Genomic DNA, 15969 nt, shown 5'->3' on the forward strand with positions numbered 1-15969 from the left:
ATCATGTAGTTACATAAAAAACACAAACCCAAGTTCATTCTTTTGCCTTGTTAGGCGCTTAAGAACAAGTTAAGTCCTTTCCAAAACTAGGCGTATAAGTCTCCAAAGGTCGAGCATCGTGGATTGTGACCTTAACCTCTGTTCAACTAAAAAACACAAAACAAATGGAAACTATGGAGCCGAACTACGGTCGCTCTGATTCCTTAATGGGATACGTAGGCATTGGGTCGCGGGGCCTAAGCGAGCACACTTGTAAATAATTCCTTCTTTTCCCCGTGTTTCTTTTTCATTCATTTGCATTTAGGTTTTAGACATTAGACACCCTTTAGATAGAAACAAACATAGGTGGATACCATCGAGTACGATGGGCGTGAGGGGTGCTAACACCTTCCCCTCGCGTAACCGACTCCCGTTCCCTGTTCTCTGGTCGAAAGACCTTGTCCTTGTTTTGAGTTAGGTTTCTGATATTCCTTTCCCGCGATGGGATGAATATATTAGTGGCGACTCTGATTCCATTTTTCGCGGTAGCGACAGCTGGCGACTCTGCTGGGGATGTTGATAGACCTGTTGCTGGTCCATCCTTAGTGAGTCGATCCTAGCTTGCGTTTGTTTGTTTATTTACTGGGTGCTTATTTGCTTTTATGTCTATACCTTGTATATATGTTTACATATTTACTTTTCTGCTTGCATATCATGTTTATTTCCGTTTGCACATCATGCATATGGATTATATTCTGTGTTCCTTGGGGTCTTCTGTTCTGTTTTGCAGGTTGGGTGGGTTGTTCTATGAGGTAAAAGGCCCAATACCCAGGCCAGAGTTAACACATAGGATACCTAGGATAGAGTGGATAGTCATGACGCCAACAGAATGTCAGGTTCTGTTGATTGCGATCATGAGACCCACGACCAGCTGAGACTCGAATGGGATACCGTTGTTGGCATGTATTTGCAACAATGATGGTGTTTCAGGAGAGTTGCTAACGCTGGAGACCTTTTGACCTACCTTGACCTAGATTCACCTGTGAGTGGGGTGGGATATTCATGACAGGTACCGTTGGTGACTGTTCTGTTCTGGTGGTGACTATGGTTCTTATGGGTTTGTGGTATTTATGCCGGATTTTTGGTCCTGCAACATCCAATCCTGTTCAGAAGAAACATACACTTCTCCTATGTGGGGAGGATCTTTCATTGCATCATAATCATCATAGCATGTTTAATTTCAAAAAAAAAAAAAGAAGAAAAAAAAAAAAGAAAAAAGAGAAAAAAAAGAGAAAAGAGATTAATATTCATATGCATGCCATTTTTCAGGTATCCAAAGTCAACACTTCTCATCGAGAATGGCTAACAGTGTGACCGTCAACAAAAAGACTACGAAGCATACCTTCTCTTGCAGTTTCTACCGTGAGGATGTAACACCTTTGGTCCGATTGAGCACCCGAGTTACTGGGCAAAATTTGGATGAATTCAGAAAGACTTATGGCCACATTCTGCTTATGTTAACTACTCGTATTGATGAGTGGGGTCTCTACACTCTTCTTCAGTTTTATGATTCTGAGCTGCGCTGCTTTACCTTTCAAGATTACCAATTAGCCCCTACCCTCAAAGAGTATGCACACATTCTTCAAATCAAAGTTCGACATAAGGTTCCTTTTGTGTGTGCACCCGAGAAGCCCAAAATGGATCGCATTGCTGGTGCTCTTTATTTGAGCATGAAGGACGTTAAGGATAACTGGAAGCCTAATGGTGGGACCCATGGATTCTATGTGAAATTTCTGATGAGGGAAGCTGAAACCCTTGCTGATAAGGAAAAGTGGAAAGAATTCAATGCTCTCCTGGCCGTCATGATCTATGGATTAGTGATGTTCCCGAATATTCCAAATTTTGTTGATCTCACTGCCATTTGTCTCTTCATGGATCAAAATCCTGTACCCACTCTGTTGGCCGACACTTATTATGCCATCCATTCTAGGTATGGAAAAAAGGGATCAGTTGGGGGTTGTTTGCCAATACTGTACGAATGGTTTTCTTCACATTTGCCTAAAAGCGGAGCATTTGTCACTACAAGAGATTCACAAAAGTGGCCCCAAAGGATTATGGGACTTACTGCAAATGATATCGTTTGGTATCACCTCCGAACGGACATCGAGCAAGTTATAACCAGATGTGGAAGTTTTGGCAATGTTCCTCTCATAGGGACAAAAGGAGTTATCAACTATAATCCGAAGCTAGCACTGCGCCAGTTGGGTTTTGTATTAAAGGACAAGCCTTTGGATAAAGAGATATTTGAGTCCGTTTGTTTTGAAAAAGGAACCGATCCAGAAGGTTTGGAGAATGTAAGGAGTGCGTGGAACAAAATTCATACAGAAGACCGAACTACCTTGGGGGGAAAGAATGCCATTGCTAAGAAAGCCTATACTGAATGGGTTGAAGAAAGAGTTAAGGAGCGCCTGCTGCCTTTCCCGAAGGTTAGCCCTCTATATGAACAACCACCTGAGATTTTAACTGCCACTGTACCAGCTGAGGAGTACAACCAAGTACATGTGGAGAATATCAGGTTGCGAGAAAAAGGGGAAGACGCTAAAATAAAGTACTTCTTGGTGGATCAGAAAAGGGCTGAATTAGCACATGAGGTTAAAATGCTGAAAGGAGGATCTTCCAGAGTTCAAAAAAGGGCTAGAACTGAAAAGGGTGAAAGAGCTACCACTGTTCGTATTGAGGACCATCAAAGGGTTATAGAAGAAGCGGTAAAGAAAGCAGAAGAAAAGCTCAAGCAAGAGTACAGAGAAGATTTAAGGGCTCACAAGCTCAGAGTAGAGAAAGAGGCTAGGGCCGAGGTAAAGGGTTTGAAAAAGAAGCTTGAAGAGGAAACCACTCAGAGGGTAGCAATCAAGAAGAAGCTTGAAGAGGAAATTACTCAAAGGTTAGCCGTGGAAACACAACTCAAAGGTAGTCATCTCCGTTCCGCTCGACTAACAGAAGAGAATGCAAAGCTCAGAAACCAGATAGCAGAAATGGAAAGTACATCTGAAAAGAATACCCTCCCTGATTGCAAAGGATGTGAGAGCTTGGTGGCCCACTGTGATATGTTAGATGGGCAGTTGTTTCGCAAAGATGTGGTGATTCAAAGTTTTGTCAAAGGAAGAGACCGAGAAGTGACTAAGAAGATGTTTGATGAAACTAAGAAGTGGAGCGACGAGCACTTTAAACAAGGAGGACCTTTGTTTTACACCCAGATGGATTAGTGTTTGAGCTTGTATTTCGCGACCACCACCAGGCTTGTTGGATGGGGTCCTTTATCTTTTCTGTTGTTTGAACTATCTTGTCAATGTATGGGTATGCCCAAACTCAAAAAGAGATTATTAATGAAATTTGAGTCTTTTTTGTTTCCTCTTGATGCTTATCTTTTGTCACATTGTTAAACATTCTTGATTAATATTAAATATTTTGGATACTCTGAAAATGGCACCTCACATCATATGCACACATGCACCTCATGCACATCATGCACAAACAGGTACATCAGATGGTGTTCTTATCTGACTGATCAGGTTTTCTCTTTCAGCAATTGCACCTCCGCCTACACATCGCTACTACACAAGGGCTAATCACTCACTGCAAATGGATCAGTTAAGGGACGATCTTATCCAGATGAGAACTCAGGTTACTGCTCAAATGGCTCAGTTCATGGAAGTCATGCAAAACATGGCTGATCGCCAAGAAGAACTCAGAATCAGGATGGACACAGTTGCTCAGGTTGTTGCGGACCCCCTGCAAAGAAACCCTGCTGATATTCGTGTCAATGGTGAATCTGTGATCGGAGGACCTGGTGTAATTCCTCCTGCTGCTAATCAAGGTAATCCTTATGGGCCTCCCCAGCCCATTCCTGAAGGACAAGCCACACAACAAATCAGAAGAGCTGCTGCCATCCCCGTGTTGGAAGAAGATCGACACGAGGATCTATTTCCTGAAAGTGAGTTGGGATTTCCACATGATGCTGGAAGGTTGTTCAGAGGACTGGAGGAAAGGATGAGGGCCATGGAAGGCCAAGGACTCGATATGGACATTAATGACTTGGGTTTGGTTCCTGGTGTCCGTGTGCCACCGAAATTCAAGGTACCCGACTTCGAGAAATACAAGGGGAACACTTGTCCTAAGACGCATGTCCGAGCTTACTATCGCAAAATGCATGTGTACTCTGAGGATGAAGGATTGTTGATGCACTTCTTCCAAGATAGCCTGACTGGGGCATCCTTGGAATGGTATATGAGATTGGAGAGAGCTAATATCCGAAGTTGGAGGGACCTAGTTGATGCTTTCATAAAGCAGTATCAGTATAATGTTGACATGGCACCAAATCGCACTCAGTTACAGAATCTATCCCAGAAAGCTAATGAGTCCTTCAAAGAATATGCGCAGAAATGGCGCGAGCTGGCGGCTAGAGTCCAGCCACCCATGTTGGAAAGAGAAATGATGGACCTGTTCACCAACACTCTGGAGGGTCAATACTACTCCGCCTGCTCTGCATCCTCAAGTTTTGCCGAGTTGGTTATGATTGGTGAGCGAATTGAAAGTGGAATTAAGGCTGGTAGAATACAGAATCCGAGTGCTGCTAGTTCCTCCTCTGGGGCTGGTGGAAAGAAGCCATATAATGGGTTTGCTAAGAAAAGAGAAGGTGAAACGAGTGCTGCTTACTATGGTAGTGGCAGAAATCAGGCTCATCAACAAGTAGCCGCTGTGACTATCCCAAATGCTCCTTTCCAACATCAACAACAAGGGTATCAGCCGCGTCAGTACCAACAACGACCGAAATTGCCAGAAAGAGCTTTTGATCCGATCCCAATGACATACGCACAAGTATTGCCATATCTCCTCGATTTGAACTTGGTCCAATTGAGGACTCTAGCCACTCCTGCCAAGCTGCCTCCTAATTGGGATGCTAATGCAAGGTGTGAATTCCACTCTGGGTCACATGGACATAATATTGAAAACTGTAAAGCGTTGAAGCATAAAGTCCAGGATTTGCTCGACTCCAAAGCCATCGAGTTTACTCCTACTCAAGGACCTAACGTTGTTCAGAATCCTATGCCTCCCCATGGAACCCATGCGGCAAATGCTATTGAGGTTGTTGAAGACACTCACCTGGTTAAGGAGGTGATCGAATTGGGTTCATTGTTGTCATTATTGAAGAAGGAATTGTTGAGGATGAGACTATACGCTGGTTGTGGAGAATTCTGTCCTAATTGCATGGTCACTTCATCAGTTTGTGATAAGATGAAAGATGGGATTCAACAGTTGATAGATAGTGGGTATCTACAGTTTGAGCGTGTGCGACGTCCTGAAATGGTTGAAAACGCAGTTAATGTGGCATCTATCCCGTATACTCCTGCCAAGATTCCAATTCCTACAAGAGCACCTCCTTTGGTTATTACATCACCTGGTCCCGTTCCGTATACTAGTGAGAAAGCAATCCCATGGAATTATGGCGGAGAAGTTTTCTACCAAGGGGCCAAGTATAAGATTAAAGCACCGGTTGAGAAAGAAGATGTTGATAATGTTGTTGGCATTGGAAGAATGACAAGAAGTGGGCGTATTTTCAACCCTCCCCAGAGTAATCGCGATGACAACACAGAAGCTCTAGCTCAAGCAAAAGGGAAAGGGGTGGTAGAAGATACGGTGGATCCGGGGCAAAGCTCTAACTCTGAAGATACTATGACCAAAGAGATGGAAGAGTTCCTAAAGATCATCAAGAAGAGTGAGTATAAAGTGGTTGACCAGCTGAGTCAAACTCAATCTAAGATCTCGATCTTACAGTTGCTTTTATGCTCCGAGACACATCGAAATGCTTTATTGAGACTCCTAGGCACTGCCTTTGTCCCTCCTGAGATCTCAGTAAATCAGCTTGAAGGGGTTGTGTCTAATATCAATGCTGGAAATGGATTGGGATTCACTGATGCAGATTTGCCTTCTGAAGGTAGAAAGCATAATAGAGCTTTGCATATATCAGTGGAATGTAAAGGGACTATGCTATCTCGTGTTCTTGTTGATAATGGATCTTCTCTGAATGTGTTACCAAAGTCGTCTTTGATGAGGCTAGACTATTCTGGTGTTGAGATAAGGCCAAGCGAATTAACTGTGAGAGCCTTTGATGGCTCAAAGAGGTCGGTGTTTGGGGAGGTTGATTTACCAGTGATGATAGGTCCTCAACTCTTCACTATTACTTTCTTTGTGATGGATATCCACCCGGCTTACAGTTGTCTCCTGGGGCGTCCATGGATCCATGCTGCTGGGGCCGTGACTTCCACATTGCATCAGAAACTCAAATTCGCCACTCAAGGGAAGATAGTCACAATATGTGGGGAGGAAGAGCATGTGGTAAGCCATCTTGCGTCTTTCAAATATATTGATGTGGAAGGGGAGGTCCACGAAACGCCTTGTCAAGCGTTTGAGGCTGTCCAGACTGTCAAGATCCCTTATGTTGAAAAGAAGAAGTTGGAGGCTCCTATGTCTTCACTAAAGGAAGCCAAAGCTGTGGTTGAATCTGGTCATCCTGAAGGATGGGGCCGAGTCTTGGATCTACCAATCAAGCAGGATAAATGTGGGATTGGATATCAGTTGAGTCAGAGTTCATCTAATGAGACATCCAAGAAGCCCGGAGCCTTCGTTCCGATCAAGTTCTCTAGTGCTGGCATCGTCAAGGATCATATTTGCGCTGCTGATGATGATATGGATAGTGATTATGACATTGAAGAATGGATCAAGCCGTGTGTCCCGGGACAGAAGCTTCTCAACTGGTCATCTGAAGACACCATCTCAATTGCTCTTGATCAAAAGTAATACTGTTTGTTTTTGTTTATCATGCAATAATTCCTGTGTTCTGCCCAAGACACAGTGAACGTATGTAGGGCCTCATTTGTTGTTTTTCAATGTTAAAATCATTAATAAAAGGACGTTTTTGCATTCAAATATTTTGTTCCCTGTCTTTCTTTTTTACTTTTACATTTATAATTAATAAAAAAAAATATAATAAAAATGGCAACGTTTCTTATTCATCATCATCCCTCCATTCTAAAATAAAGCATAAATCATAATCCATGCAGATCCACTTCTCCTCCAGATTCTATTGACAACGATCTTGCTATGCCTCGTCATGACTTTGACAACCCTATCTACGCCGCTGAAGAAGGGGATGAGGAAGATTGTGAATTGCCTGATGAGTTGGCCAGATTGTTGAAACAAGAAGAGAAAGTGATCGAGCCACATCAAGAGCCTATTGAGACGGTGAATCTTGGCACCGAAGAGACGAGAAGGGAGGTTAAAATAGGGGCTTCTTTGAATGAGGGTGTGAAAGAAAAGTTGATTGGAATGTTGAAAGAGTATTCTGATATCTTCGCCTGGTCTTACGAAGATATGCCGGGATTAGATACTGATATTGTTGTGCACAGGCTACCCCTTAAAGAAAATTCTCCGCCCGTCAAACAGAAACTCAAGAGAACACGTCCTGATATGTCCAAGAAAATCCAAGAAGAGGTTCAGAAGCAGTTTGATGCAGGTTTTCTTGCTGTAACAGTTTATCCACCATGGGTCGCCAACATTGTACCTGTACCTAAGAAAGATGGGAAGGTACGAATGTGTGTCGACTATCGAGATCTGAATAGGGCGAGCCCGAAGGATGATTTCCCGCTTCCTCACATTGATGTATTGGTAGATAATACTGCTCAGTTCTCAGTTTTCTCCTTCATGGACGGTTTTTCTGGTTACAATCAAATAAAGATGGCGCCCGAGGACATGGAAAAGACAACATTCATTACGCCTTGGGGCACCTTTTGTTACAAGGTCATGCCGTTTGGATTAAAGAATGCTGGGGCAACCTATCAAAGAGCCATGGTGACTTTGTTTCACGACATGATTCATAAAGAAATTGAGGTCTATGTGGACGACATGATTGCAAAGTCCCATACTGAAGAAGAGCACCTGGTTCATCTGAAGAAATTGTTTGAAAGGTTAAGAAAGTTCAGGTTAAGGTTGAATCCCAATAAATGCACCTTCGGAGTGAGATCAGGAAAGTTGCTTGGTTTCATCGTAAGTGAAAGGGGTATCGAGGTCGATCCCGCCAAGGTAAAAGCTATACAAGAGATGCCTGAGCCGAGAACTGAGAAACAGGTTCGTGGATTCTTGGGAAGGTTAAATTATATTGCAAGGTTCATCTCACACCTTACCGCCACGTGTGAACCTATATTCAAGCTATTGAGAAAGAATCAGGCAATAAAGTGGGATGACAATTGTCAAAAGGCGTTTGATAAGGTTAAAGAGTATTTGCAAGAGCCTCCAATCCTCATGCCTCCAGTGGAAGGTAGGCCTTTGATTATGTACCTGACAGTCCTCGAGAATTCAATGGGGTGTGTGCTGGGTCAGCATGACGAGTCCGGTCGAAAAGAGCACGCAATTTATTACCTTAGCAAAAAGTTTACCGATTGTGAATCAAGATACTCACTACTCGAGAAAACTTGCTGTGCTTTGGCATGGGCTGCTCGCCGACTGAGACAGTATATGTTGACTCACACTACTTTATTGATTTCAAAGATGGACCCAATCAAATATATATTTGAGAAACCGGCATTGACAGGGAGGATTGCCCGTTGGCAAATGATCTTGACAGAATATGACATCCAATACACTACTCAGAAGGCCATTAAAAGTAGTGTAATTGCTGATTATCTTGCACATCAACCTGTGGACGATTACCAGTCTATGTACTTTGAGTTTCCTGATGAAGATATAATGTGCGTGGCAGAAATTCCCGAAAGTCAAGATCAAGAGGAAGGACCTGAACCAGGGGCGCGATGGACGCTCGTGTTCGATGGTGCCTCTAATGCATTGGGTAATGGTATTGGGGCTGTGCTTACTTCTCCAACAGGTTTTCATATTCCATTTACGGCCAGGATTTGTTTTGATTGTACCAATAATGTGGCTGAATACGAGGCTTGTATATATGGTATTGAGGCGGCCATTGATTTGAGGATTAAAAATCTCGCACTTTATGGAGATTCTGCTTTGGTGATTAGTCAGATCAACGGAGATTGGGAAACACGCCACCCCAACTTGGTTCCCTATAGAGAACATGTGGTGAAATTGGCTCAATACTTTGATGAGATCACCTTCGATCACATCCCTCGAGAGGAAAATCACTTGGCTGATGCTTTGGCCACTTTAGCATCCATGTTCAAAGTCAAATGGGACAATGAAGCGCCGTCAATTGTGATCAAAAGGTTGGACGAACCTGCATTCTGTGGCGTCATTGATAATGTGCCTGATGAGAAACCATGGTTTTATGACATTAAGAAATTTCTGGAAAACCAAGAGTATCCTGAGGGTGCTTCCCTCACAGATAGGAAAACTCTGAAGAGACTATCTGCCAAGTTCTTCATTGCTGGAGGTGTGTTATACAAGAGGAACTTTGATTCTGTGTTGCTTAGATGCGTGGATAGACACGAAGCAGCAAAGATCATGCAAGAGGTACACGAAGGATCCTTTGGTACACATGCAAGTGGGCACACCATGGCTAGAAAAATATTGAGAGCAGGTTATTATTGGTCGACCTTGGAGCATGATTGTTTCAACCATGTGGTGGTATGTTACAAATGTCAAGTATATGCAGATAGGGTTCACGTACCTCCAGTTCCTCTGAATGTCTTGACATCTCCTTGGCCATTTGCTATGTGGGGCATCGATATGATTGGGGAAATTAAGCCCACCGCCTCTAATGGACATCGTTTCATCCTCGTTGCTATTGACTACTTCACCAAGTGGGTTGAAGCTGCGTCTTATGCAAAGGTCTCCAAGCAAGTAGTGACTCGCTTCATCAAGCACCATATAATTTGTCGTTATGGGGTTCCTGAAAGAATTATCACTGATAATGGATCCAACCTCAATAACAAGATGATGAAGGAATTATGCGAGAATTTCAAGATTACGCATCATAACTCCTCCCCGTATCGGCCAAAGATGAATGGCGCAGTTGAGGCGGCCAATAAAAACATCAAGAAGATTGTGCAAAAGATGGTGGTCACCTATAAGGATTGGCATGAGATGTTGCCCTTTGCTTTACATGGTTATCGTACCTCGGTGCACACTTCCACAGGGGCAACTCCTTTCTCGTTGGTATATGGCATGGAAGCGATTCTTCCGGTTGAGGTTGAGATTCCTTCATTAAGGGTATTAACAGATGTGAAGCTCAGTGAAGCTGATTGGGTCCAGACCAGATTTGATCAATTGAACCTTATTGATGAAAAGAGACTAGCAGCCATATGCCACGGGCAAGCCTATCAAAAGAAGATGAAGAGAGCCTTCGACAAGAAGATTCGAGCTCGACACTTTCAGGTTGGTGACCTTGTGCTCAAGAAGATCCTGCCTATCCACAATGATCCTAGGGGAAAATGGACTCCGAATTACGAAGGGCCTTATGTCGTAAAGAAAGTCTTCTCAGGTGGCGCCATGATCCTCTCAACTATGGATGGCGAAGACTTCCCACTTCCCGTGAATGCCGACGCAGTTAAAAAATACTTCGCATAAACCTGATCAAAAAAAAAATAAAAATAAAAGAAAAGGAAAAGATCAGGAAAAAGAATGAAAAAGAAATAAAGTACACCCGCTAAGTTGAAAACCCGAAAGGGCGACTTAGGCAAAAAAGGGGTCCTGGTGGATTGAAAACCCGAAAGGGCGGTCCAGGCAAAAGAGGGACGAAAAGCGAATGACTGCGTCGTGCATTAGATCCTCGAGCATAGTCAGTCACCATAAGTGGAGGGCTCACAAGGGCGAAGGATCAATCCATTCATCCATTTCGGAAAGCAAAGCAGAAGGAATATCGAAGATCTGCGAGGCATAGCAAGATTGGAACCCAATGGAACCTTTTCTTACGTTGCCATGTTTGTAAATTCTATTTGTTTTTCTTTTTGGTGGCCACCTCCTTAAGGGGCCGCTTCCTGGTGTACTCGCCTATGTTAGGCATTTCTTTTCATTAATAAAAAAAGATATTTCACTCAAAAATTCCTACATCGTTTTATTTTTACTGTTTTGTTTACAAAAGCGTCCAATTATTTTGGTAAGCATTGCATTTCTAACATCGAAGTCCTACAAAAAGAACATGAGCTAAAACAAATAGAATTGTTTAAAGATTTTGAGTACTTGGGATGGTGGACGAGGTAGAACCATCATACCTGGGGCATATTTGCTTGATTTGTTTTGCAGGAATCTCCGATCATTCAGCACAGTCGGATGCCAGTACCTACGCTTCAAGAGGTATCAACCAAACAGCTCTGTCGATATGGAACCCAAAGGTCTCCTTTCCCACAAATACCAGAGTTTATTTCTCTGGGGAACTCTCATCCAAGGCCCAAATGCTCCGCAATGTTGATTAGATTCCCTTATTCTTCGACAAAGATGTGGAAGTTCAAAAGGGGAGGTGCAATCTTCAAAGTTTCCAAGCAAGATGACTATACGGCCCCTCTGGTGTAAGTTCTCCCCCACAGAAGTGACATATTGGGGGTCGTCCAAGAAACCATCTGGTGGCCTCACAAAGTCAAGAAGTCAAAAAGAATCCCCACAGAGTTCATCAGATAAAAGACTTTCTCTGGTGTTCACACGAATGCCTTTATTTGGCACTTTGCATATAGTAATCATTGCATTCACATTGCATCCTCAAAAGCGTAGCATTCCCATGAATATGGAGCATTACGTAAAGAAAGTTCAAACATGCATCAATGCATAAGCCAAGTTTGTATGTGCTCTAAAAGGCACAAGATATATTCCCAAAAGAAGTCTCACTTTCTCTCTCCAGTGTCGATTGGATACAAAGTCATTCTGCACAAAGATCATTATCTCTTTGGTGATTTCCCGTTTGCTGAGTTCAATCGTTTAGATAACTCATACTTGGTGTATGGCAATCCGAATGATTGTCACTCTGGTACAATTACATCCCGCCTTTCGGCCGGAAGGAACCTTGTAGTTCTTGTGTTTCGCCAAGTCCAATGATTATTGGCATACCCTTCTAGATCTCGAGTCACCCTTCGGCTGTGTCTCTTTTTGAAGTCTAACTAAGGTTAGCAAACTAGGATCGGTTTCCCCTTCGGCTGGTTACATCCTTTATCGAGTCACCCTTCGGCTGTGTCTCTTTTTGAAGTCTAACTAAGGTTAGCAAACAAGGATCGGTTTCCCCTTCGGCTGGTTACATCCTTTATCGAGTCACCCTTCGGCTGTGTCTCTTTTTGAAGTCTAACTAAGGTTAGCAAACAAGGATCGGTTTCCCCTTCGGCTGGTTACATCCTTTATCGAGTCACCCTTCGGCTGTGCCTCTTTTTGAAGTCTAACTAAGGTTAGCAAACAAGGATCGGTTCCCCCTTCGGCTGGTTACATCCTTTATCGAGTCACCCTTCGGCTGTGTCTCTTTTTGAAGTCTAACTGAGGTTAGCAAACTAGGATCGGATTCCCCTTCGGCTGGTTTCATCCTTTATCGAGTCACCCTTCGGCTGTGTCTCTTTTTGAAATCTAACTGAGGTTAGCAACCTGTTTAAGGTCCACCTTCGGCTGGTATCCTTTGATAACATTCAACACTCTTTGATTTACTGCAGAATGCAAATTTTGATGGTACTTTCGGGTATTCAATCCACTTACACCTCTCATGTCCAGAACTTGTATCGTTTATACATCCAGGTCTAAGAAGATTGAATAGGGGCAGCTGTTGCACCCCAAAATTTGCCCATTTATTTATATCCAATCGGCTTTCATGTCACATTCATGTACATACCGCATGTAGGTCATTCATCTAACACATTCATCCATATCACAGTTACTGCCCAAGAAAATTGACAAAAAGAGGCCGAGGTTGGGGAAATTCTTGGTTAAGAAGAATCAGATCTGAGGCCTTATTGAAGAGGATCATCTCCATTGGCATACTCCTAAAATCAGGGTTTCATTCTCTCCGAGTCAAAGCTCTGGTTAAAAGATACAAATTTCAGGTTCATCAGGGTTTTCAAATTGAGGTTTTGACCAAAGTCAACCCTGTTGACTTTTTGGTCAAAATTTAATCAGAAGGTCATTTTTGAGTATGAAATCCTGGGTGTATTGAGGAAGTATTCATTTAATTCTCATTGAGTTGAAGAATGATTGGAAATTGGATCAGAGGCGGATTAATCGGGAAATTCACCTGAAACTGGAAAAAATCAGGAAATGTTGACTTTTGGCCAAAGTCAAAGTCAACTGTCAAATATTGACTCTTGGTGGAAAAATTGGTCAAAGAAAACTCAGGGAAATAATTAAAATCAAGATTAAAAAAAAAATAAATAAGAAAGAGACAATGGTGGAGATATGAGTTCAAAAGGGACTTTTATAACATTCCAAACCTTATTCTAACATGAGTTCAAATACCAAATGGGCTTCTTTCATGATCTCTTTACACTAATAACAAGAGGGGACTAGTTGGTGATGCATGATTCCCCAACATGGAGAGAGTCACGTGGCTTTTATTCAAGAATAAGGATTTCAAATGGTTCTACAACATGAGGGTAAACCATCACATTATGCACATGACACATGCATTTCCCATTTTTGACTAAACATGAGCTTATGTCTATGCATGCATACAAACGTCTACTACAAAAGGTCATGCAAAAAGAAAAGAACCTTTTCAAAAGACGTGTGGACTAAGTCTATGATATGTTACAGCAACTTGATAACAAGAGTTTCCATTTCTTTTTCCATCGGACCCCACGCCCATTACCTCTCTCTCTCCATTACAACAGCAACATCACTTTTTAACAACAACTTTTGCTCTAAGTTTAAAGGTAGGAGATCATCACAAAAGGGGCTCCACACATTACCATATTTGCTCAAGTTACAGACTCCAAGCACGAAAGAAAAGGGAGTGCATACTCTAAGTAAATACACAAACTTGCATACTAAGTATTAAAGGGAAATCTATCAGCTGCAAACACTCCACACAACAACTCGGTGCACCACAAGCTCACATATATAAACCTTTCACTCTCTCAAAATCGGGGGGGAGAATTCATTTTTCCAGATTCTTTTCACGCTTCTCATTGCTCTCTCCTCATCCTCACTCCCTCATTCCCACGTAACAACCGTAACAAACCTCTAACAACCTACACCTTCATCATCAACCTCTCCCACTACGAACCTTCAACCTTCTCTTCCATCCAAAACTGCAACCATCACTCTCCATATTCATATTCATGGATCCGTAGCTTCCTCCATAGACGCGTATCTCAAGACTCAAGATTCATCACCGTTACCATCTTCATGGTTTCTCCATCACTTTTGAAGCAAGATTCATCCACTCAGAGCTACGCGAATCTTTGAGTTTATTTCTCAAAGATTTGAAAACAAGAATCTAAGGAGCTTTTCTTCATCTTTGAAATTCTCTCTGCATTCAAGCGCTCACTTGGCTTCGGTTGAAAGATCGTTCAGGTAAACATCCCTTGCCCTTGCATTAGAAGCATACGTAGGTCTGGAACCCGTCATCAGGGATTGGGTTAGGAATTAGAACCACCATGTTTTCACTGTATGTGTTGCATCTGCGTGAATCTTCTTTCCTTGAACATAGATTCGGTTTTCAAGATATTGCTATCATGTGAAGGTTTGAGTTGCGAATTTGAAATCTCTACATCATGAGGATTATTTTAGTACCGTTGATGTGTGTAATAATGGAACTGTTGAATATTAGGGTTTACATAATGTGTTCGGTTGGCATGATAGAGAACGAATTAGGAAAATATAACACCGGATCTGCGATCTACGCGAGATTTCGAGTGGAAAGGTATAGGCTTTTGTCACTATGGGGGAAAACCACTCGGCACCACCGTATCTCCCACCGGAGAAGACGACCGGAGCGGAGCTCCGGCGTCTGTGTCTTCGAATGCTTCTTTTCGTTCCAGCTTGCGTGGCGTTTCTCGGTTGGCTTATTTTCCCAAGCTTTTGCAGATTTAGTTTTATTACTTAATGATTGGCCTGTGACGTGTTCTTGTTTGATTGGCCCTCATGCTATTTTGTCTCATTCTCATTTAAATGTTCTTTGCCCAATTGATGCATTGTTGTGTAATTAAATCCACATAATACCATAGTCTAAATCAATATACATGCTGATATACCAAGAAATAATAATTGAAACAAAATGAAAGTGACATGTGAAGAAGTCTGGGCCACGTTTTGATATGGGCCTAGCGCCAGTTAATTCCCACACCCCCACGTTCAGGGCCCACGCGCTATTCTAACTGAATGTAGTTCAAATCTTTTTACTTTCACACCCCCAGTTCTAGACAGACTTAGATTTTATTTTTAATTTTGTTTCTTCCATAACTTTTGATTCATAAATCTGTTTTGGGTCAAATAAAAAATCAATAAAAATGTGTTTTAAATAGAATAATGTGTGTAGAAATTTTTGATATTTTTGTTAGATTTTTAGAACTTAGTTTGTTGTTTTTAATAAATCATTTTCTTTCAACATGTTCATTGTGTCTTTAAGTTTGATCGGTTTTGCAAATTAATTTTGTTTAATACCTTAGGAGTAGAATTTAATTGCCATTTTTTGTGTGATATCAGTAGACTCATATACCATATTGCGTGAAAAAAATAAAAGTTTAATTCTATGTTTTGGTTAGGTTTTCATTAGATTTTCTATACCCGATTTGTGTGCGTTCCTAAACGGATAACCATGTGAATTTGACCTATAATTTGCTTTGCCTTTATGCAATTGACTTAGTTTCTTTTTGTACATATAAGTAGGGATGTTTAGAGGTCCTAAGACCTGGAGTTGAATTTTTCAAGTCATGTTTTCTTATTTTACTTGATTTTTCTTTTTTTACTTGTAAATAACTCGCCTTTGGTTAACGATCGCACCATAATTTGTCCGAATGACCTATAATTTTGTATGAAACTTCTTGACTTGTTTTGTGATTGCTT

The 15969-nt window shown here is 42.0% G+C and overlaps 1 protein-coding gene across 1 annotated transcript; it reads left to right on the forward strand.

Moving 5' to 3' along the window:
• The first annotated feature begins 1337 nt into the window (after positions 1-1337).
• On the forward strand, positions 1338-11414 carry LOC131598224 (uncharacterized). Its single transcript, XM_058870845.1, has 5 exons — positions 1338-1643; positions 1725-2587; positions 3549-6830; positions 7098-9580; positions 11245-11414. The coding sequence occupies exons 1-5, from the start codon at positions 1338-1340 to the stop codon at positions 11412-11414; spliced, it is 7104 nt and encodes a 2367-aa protein (XP_058726828.1).
• Positions 11415-15969: the final 4555 nt, after the last annotated feature.

This window comes from Vicia villosa, linkage group LG4 (assembly GCF_029867415.1).
Source record: "Vicia villosa cultivar HV-30 ecotype Madison, WI linkage group LG4, Vvil1.0, whole genome shotgun sequence".
Taxonomy (NCBI): domain Eukaryota; kingdom Viridiplantae; phylum Streptophyta; class Magnoliopsida; order Fabales; family Fabaceae; genus Vicia; species Vicia villosa.

Bases quoted from the DNA above. Each gene is read 5' to 3' on its own strand.
- LOC131598224 (XM_058870845.1), top strand. From the start codon at position 1,338: ATGGCTAACAGTGTGACCGTCAACAAAAAGACTACGAAGCATACCTTC. The intron at 2,588-3,548 runs GTACTTCTTGGT...CTGACTGATCAG, and splicing joins GGGGAAGACGCTAAAATAAA to GTTTTCTCTTTCAGCAATTG. The intron at 9,581-11,244 runs GTTATTATTGGT...TTTGTTTTGCAG, and splicing joins TAGAAAAATATTGAGAGCAG to GAATCTCCGATCATTCAGCA.